Here is a 6854-nt window from a genome sequence, read left to right on the forward strand (position 1 = left end):
GGAAATCCTCTTGTACAACTGCTTAAAGAGTAATATTGATATTAATCATAAAAAAGTCTGATTTCATGTGTGTGTATGGATGGGGGATGAGTTCAGCTCTCTAAGTACAGAAAACTACCTTAGTCTTTATGTTGTTATCTTCCAGGGGTTTCCAGTTATGATAAAATACTTTCAATCAGCAGAAAAACGTTGGTGTCATTTTAAAAATTGTTCATACTTGTCCTATAAATCATGTTCTCTATCAATATAAAATTTTTCCCTTCCCTCAGCATGAATTAATCTTGAGCCTCGTGTGAAGATGGTTGTGGATGATTTCTTAATTTTCTGTCTGCATATCCACAGCCGTTAACTCCCAAGTAACTGAACTAAAAAGAACTAACAAAATAAAGGAATACATTGAAGATAAAATTACTTGCTGGGTACTGGTGGCTTACGTCTATAATCCTACCTACTCAAGAGGCTGAGATCTGAGGATGGCAGTTCATAGACAGCTTGGGCAAACCAAAGTCAATGAGACTCTTATCTCTAATTAACCAGAAGCAGAGCTATGCCTCAAGTGGCAGAGCATTAGCCTTGAGCAACAAAGCTCAGAGATAGCACCTAGGCTCTAAATTCAAGGCCTAGTAATGGCACAACCAACTAATCAATCAAATAAATAGATAAATCAATAATATTATTTTATTCTCTACTATGTATTTTAAATGCAGATCACATTAAATTACTATGTAATCTAATTTGCAAAGCTATGGTCACCACTAGACAGATTGGCCACATTAGAATTTATTCCTGTCAGAGACCTGGGGCAGAAACAAAGGCAGCCCTGCTCTTGGCACACCCACACTGGCAGAACACAACAGCAGGGAAGGATCTACGCAACGGATGCCATGCCAATCCAGTGCCACCAGACTACCCAAAAGGGTTGGGCCCGAGAAGAGTACCTCTCGAGGTGGCACATAGGACTGGAGCAGAGACTGCAGGCCATTGTTCTCAAAAGCTGGCCTACCAGACAAAGTCAACACACTGATACGACTTCTGTAGCCACCTTGGCTCCTACATTTCTTATAACTGTGTGTGAGCTTATGGGGCCTTGATGTCTCCATATTTCTCACCTACACTGCCTTTGCTTTGTTTTCTCTGGGTTCTTTCACAGGAATGATGTACCTGACAGCTTTCAGGGGATGTTATTTCAGGCGGTTGTTATATTGAAATTGTCAGCAATTCTCCTCATTAAATGAAAATGAATTTACAACATCCAAGCACTTGTCAAAATATCATCCCCCCGCCCCCCATAATACCCAGCTTTGCCACGAGTACAAAGAAGTTCAAGGCAGGGGAAACCACAAGACTTGTTACTCTACGATGCTTGGTTAAAGATGGCATCACTGACATAAGTAATGGAATTGTCTTTCCCATAGAGCACCAGAAGAGAAGATTTAGAGTGAGTGATTGCTCACTCCTAGATTAGAATGAAGATGTTTATAAAGGTGAAAGCAAGAAAACCAGCCCCGTTCAACCCCAGACACTACCTTTATACCAGTGGTCACATAGAGCTATGCACAGTTAGAAATCAAGTCTGGGAAGTAGGTTGTTACAAGCTCCTTTGAGAATGTGCTCAGAAAACTTTACAGAGACATAATCTTTATAGTTTCTGTCAATTCCTGGCTCAGTAGTCATGAAGTCAGAATGATTTTCATTCATTACAGCTAGTCCTGGGTAATTTTGATCTTGAAATTATTTTTCAGTGAAGGCTATCCTTCTTGTTCTCATTTGTCAATAGCAGCTAGATCAGAGCTTTTCCTTTGAAGTTGAAGAATGAAATTGGCTGGAAATCCTTTCTGAGTTATGTCTAACACTTAATTCACTCCAGAGTAACTGAAATAATAGGTTTGTTTTGTTTTGTTTTGCTAGTTCTGTGGTTTCAACCCTGGGCCTGGATGCTGTCTCTGAGCTCTTTTTGCTCAATGCTTGTGTTCTAGCACTTGAACCACAGCTCTACGTCCAACTTTTTGGAATTTCCTGCCTGGACTAGTTTTGAACCACGACCTTCAAATATTAGCTTCCTGAGTAGTTAGAACTATAGGTGTGAGCTACCAGTGCCCAACTAAAATTATAATTTTAGCAATAATTTAAAAAGTTTCTTACATTTTTATTCCTACTACTTAGAAATGATGACTTTTGAACATGTTTCACAAGTTTACTTGTCCTTAACCTCTAAGCCCTTTTAATATTTTTTTACTGTTAATAATGTTTTGGAATTTAGGAGGAAATGTCATGAATAAATCAGCAGCCAATTACAATCTGAGTATTTATAGATGGGCTATGATTTTGATCTGGTGTCTCATTTACCTCAGAATCTCAATAACTTTTTAAATACAAGCAAGCCCACTGTTCCAAGTTTAAAACACAGTGTAGTGCCTCTTATTTTGAATGTATGCTTTAGTAGTTATTCTTTCTCAAACTACTGGAAAACAAATTAATTTTGTAAGTAGGAGGGCCAGGTATAGTAGCACACACTTGTAATTCCAGCTATCTGGAAGACCATGAAAAGGAGGCTATGATCTAGTTAGCCTGAGAAAAATCAGGCACTCCTACCTGTAAAATAACTGAAACAAAAGGGTACAAGCATGAGTTAATTGATAAAGCACCTATCTAAGCAGACAAGCTCAAGGCCCTGAATTCAAATGCTAGAATGACAAAACCAAACAGTAGAAAGAAAAAGACCAGCAAATAAAGTGTATGGTTAATAGAAATACATGTTGATAATGATTTTTAACAAATTTTAAATGGGGCTGGGAGTTTGGCCTAGTGGTAGAGGGCTTGCTTAGCATGCACAAAGTCCTGGGTTTGATTCCTTGGTACCACATATACAGAAAAAGCCGGAAGTGGTGCTATGTTTCAAGTGGTAGAACCCTAGCCTTGAGAAAGCCCAAGGACAGTGCTCAGGCCCTGTCCCCAGGATGGGCAAAAAGAAAAGAAAAAAGTAAATAAGCACAGGCATCAGTGCCATTCAAGATGAAAAAAAAAAAACCCACCAACTTTAGTCATCACATAGGAAAAACTGCACCTTACAATCAGATGACCATGAGAGACGAACTCGCCCTTTAGATGAAGGGCAGCGTGGGAGGAGACCAGCACTGCAATACAGTAGTGCTTGGCTTGATTGTGCCTCATGCAGTCTTCTGGCTCTGCTCACGGGATTATTTTCCTTGTAAAGATCAAGTACGACTTCCTGTATGAGAGAGAACATGTTTGCTGCTTAGAGGAGTGGGCCAGCCCCCAGCACCAGAAAATCTACACCACCTTCATCCTCATCGTCCTCTTCCTCTTGCCTCTCCTGGTGATGCTAATTCTCTACAGCAAAATCGGCTATGAACTGTGGATCAAGAAGAGAGTGGGAGATGGCTCCGTGCTCCGAACCATCCACGGAAAGGAAATGTCCAAAATAGCCAGGTTTGTCTTAGGCAATAGACTCCATGGCTTAAAAGATTTGGAATTCAGTCGTGCTGGAGGAGATAGAGTTTCCCTGGAACCTGGAATTCCTCAGACCATTTATTCAAAGCATCATTTGTATTTCAGATGAAAGCACACACAGGCTTTCAGTGCTTTGTTAGGTTTACTATACGGCAGAAAGAAAAGGCAAGATGGCTGGCTTTGAAGTCAGAAGTAAAGTGAGGCCAAGCAAGGCCCCTGGGGGGGGGATAAGACTGTCAGTCCTGTGCTGGCTTCGAACCTTGATCCTCAGCCTGAGCCTCCTGAGTAGTTAGAATCATAGGTGTGAGTCATGGGTGACTGCTTATGCCAGTTATGATTTTACCAAAAGATTATGCCTTCTTTCTTATTTATTAGTATCTAATTTAAAGCGATGGTACACTTTTGTGCTATGACACTGAAGTAACTTTGACTTACTTTTCAAATGATTATCAAAATGAAAAGAAGCCATACCCTGTGTGAAGTAGCCTCTGGAGTTTGATGAGGTCTAAAAACTAATTCATCAAGGGACAGTGCCCTCTAGTGCCTGGTTTGTGAAATGAAAATCTCCCCTTGAATGTCCACGTTTGGGGGTAGGCTGAGGCTGGGTCTGAGTTAACAGCACTATTTCCTTAGGAGAAAAGTTTGCCAGGCTTCAATGACACATTATAGCTATGAACTCTATTAAACAAAAGCACCATACCCATATATATAGATCTCTTGCAAATCTGAATCCACTTGGTAAGAGGCATGAAGAAAATCAATTTGAATCCTTGGTTAGCCAGATTATTTAGCTATATGATAAAAGACCACATCTTAATTTTATCCTCAAGGCTTACCATCTTTTATAAGTATTAGGGTTTTTTATAAGTATTTGGACTGGAACTCAGGGCCAGGTTGCTCTCCCTTAGCTTTTCTGCTCAAGGCTAGCACTCTACCACTTGAGCCATGGCTCCATTTTTGGCTTTTTGGTGGTTAATTGGAGGGACTTTATTACCTACACTGAGCTCTTCAGATCTCAGCCTTTCAGATTACAGGTGTGAGCCATCAGTGCCTTACTAAATAAATATTGTTTTGCTATCAGAGATATCCATATTTTCTAATATATATCAACCCAAAACTCAGCCACTCAAGCTAGGCTGCCTAAATCAGATCCAAAAGCCAATTGTTACCAGTCCCTGACTTTATAAATGCCTTCACTCCTCTGTGTCTCAGTCCCTACCAGTGTCTAGTGGCTTAATAAGGAGATGAATGGGGTAATCTAGTCCCACTACCATGCCAAAACCAGAGCCACCCAGAACACTCATCTGAAGGAGGCCTGTAGTAATGTGGGGACAACGTGAGGGAGGGCAAACTCAGTGGAGCGGGAGGACAGTCAGCCCTCTTGTAGCTCACCATGCCTGTTATTAGCATTTGAAGAACATCTGGTTGGGTGACCCAGGCTCAAGCTTTTTTCACGCAGGAGTTAACCAGTGCATTGTTTCTCTGGGTTCAGGAAGAAGAAGCGAGCTGTGGTGATGATGGTGACAGTGGTGGCTCTGTTTGCGGTGTGCTGGGCGCCCTTCCACGTGGTTCACATGATGACAGAATACAGTGGGTGTTCTCATTCTCACTCGAGACACTTGGGAGTTGATTTACCGCTAGAAGAGGCAGGAAATCATTGAAATTATTCACTTGAATGATAAAAAGATCCACCAATGTGCACATTGGATCATCAGATCATTGTGTAGTTGGGACTTGAACATGACTGGGACTAAGTGTTGGATAAGATAAGGATTTTTTTTGGTCTGTGCCAGTTCTGGGACTTGAACTCAGAGCCTGAGAGATGTCCCTAAGTGTTATCACTCAAGGCTAGTGCTGTAGCACGTGAGCTACATTTCCACTACTGGCTTTGTGGTGGTTAATTAGAGGTAAGCATCTCATAGAATTTCTTGCCTGGGATTGGCTTTGAGCCTTGGTAATGAGGCTGGAACGCAAGGCCTGGGCGCTATCCCTGATCTTTCTTTGTTCAAGGCTAGCATTCCACCATTTAATGCACATCTCCACATTCAGCTTTTGCGTGGTTACTTGAAGATAAGAGTCTCACTGGCTTTCCTGCCCAGGCCGACCATAATCTTTAGATCTCAGCCTCCTGAGTAGCAAGGATTATAGATGTGAGGCGTGGTTGCCTAGCTCTATTTGGAACAGGGACTTGCACAGGATGAATCAGTGACACTAGGATTTCAGTCATTCTCAAATAAGCCAGAATGGAACACAGTTCTTGTGTGCTAGTGCAAGGGACCTGTTAAAGGGTAGCTGTGGCTTCTAATTCCTCTAAGTCATCAAATTTGAAATGTTGTAAGTTCCACAATTTGCCTTGCATGCCAGCCTAGGCACCTTAAGGCTAAATTTTCTTAGAATGAAGTCTCAGAACAAAGGTGAACCTAAATTCAGCTCTCCACCTAGTTTTGAGAACCATTCATACTCTTGTATAAATCTAAGTCTTTGGTAAAAAGCAATGACAAATAGAAAGGATGTTTTTGGTTTTGATTTTGGTTTTGTAAAACAAATATTTGCTGACCATGATAAAATAATAATGTTGGTAAAAACAAAATTCTGATGTCTTGCTTTATTTCAGGTAATTTTGAAAAGGAGTATAATGATGTCACAATCAAGATGATTTTTGCTATTGTCCAAATAATTGGATTTTCCAACTCCATCTGCAATCCCATCGTCTATGCATTTATGAATGAAAACTTCAAGAAGAATTTTTTGTCTGTGGTGTGTTATTGCTTAGTCAGAGAGCCCTTGTCTCCTGCTGACAGACAGGGCAATTCAGAAATTACAATGTTGCAGAAGAGAACAAAGACTTTCCCCCGACAGAATCTGGAGGAGGAGATGAAAGGAGATGCTTTCTGTCAGGACAACATTGAAGTCAAATTCTGTGTACAGCCAGAAGAGAAAAAATATTTCAAGCGACACCTTGCCTTCTTTAGTTCTGAACTTTGTGAGAATTCTGCTTCTGGCAGTGGACATTAATTGTGGACAATGTCTGCATGATGAGTATCAATTCATTTTGTCAAATGAAGAAAACTTTATTTTGGGCAAGGGTCAAAGATTTATTTTTACAAATAATGAACAGAAGGAAATAAATCTCTTTTTTTCATTTAAAATGCTACTACACGTGAAATTATACTTGTTTTAAACCAAGTCCAAGATTATTTATGTACTGTAATAGCAATTAAAATTTTAAATTAACAAGAAGCTAAAATTTAAGTCAAAACAAAGTGTTAACAGGGTTCTCAAGTGATGGAAATGCAGATTTAAAACAATACCTTTTTTTTGCCAGGCAATGTGGCTCACGCTTGTAATCCTCTCGTCTTAAGAGGCTGAGATCTGAGGATCAA

General features: G+C 40.3%; 1 protein-coding gene across 1 annotated transcript in view; it reads left to right on the forward strand.

The window, feature by feature from the left end:
• Qrfpr (pyroglutamylated RFamide peptide receptor) overlaps positions 1-6486 on the forward strand; it is a 33001-nt gene extending 26515 nt beyond the window's left edge. The window contains exons 4-6 of the mRNA XM_090356553.1: positions 3215-3450; positions 4964-5061; positions 6086-6486. Coding sequence (XP_090212679.1) covers positions 3215-3450; positions 4964-5061; positions 6086-6486 — 735 coding nt within the window. The remainder of the gene's footprint in view (positions 1-3214; positions 3451-4963; positions 5062-6085) is intronic.
• The last annotated feature ends 368 nt before the right edge of the window (positions 6487-6854 follow it).

This window comes from Megascapheus bottae, chromosome 23 (assembly GCF_031878675.1).
Source record: "Megascapheus bottae isolate mThoBot1 chromosome 23, mThoBot2.hap1, whole genome shotgun sequence".
NCBI lineage: Eukaryota > Metazoa > Chordata > Mammalia > Rodentia > Geomyidae > Megascapheus > Megascapheus bottae.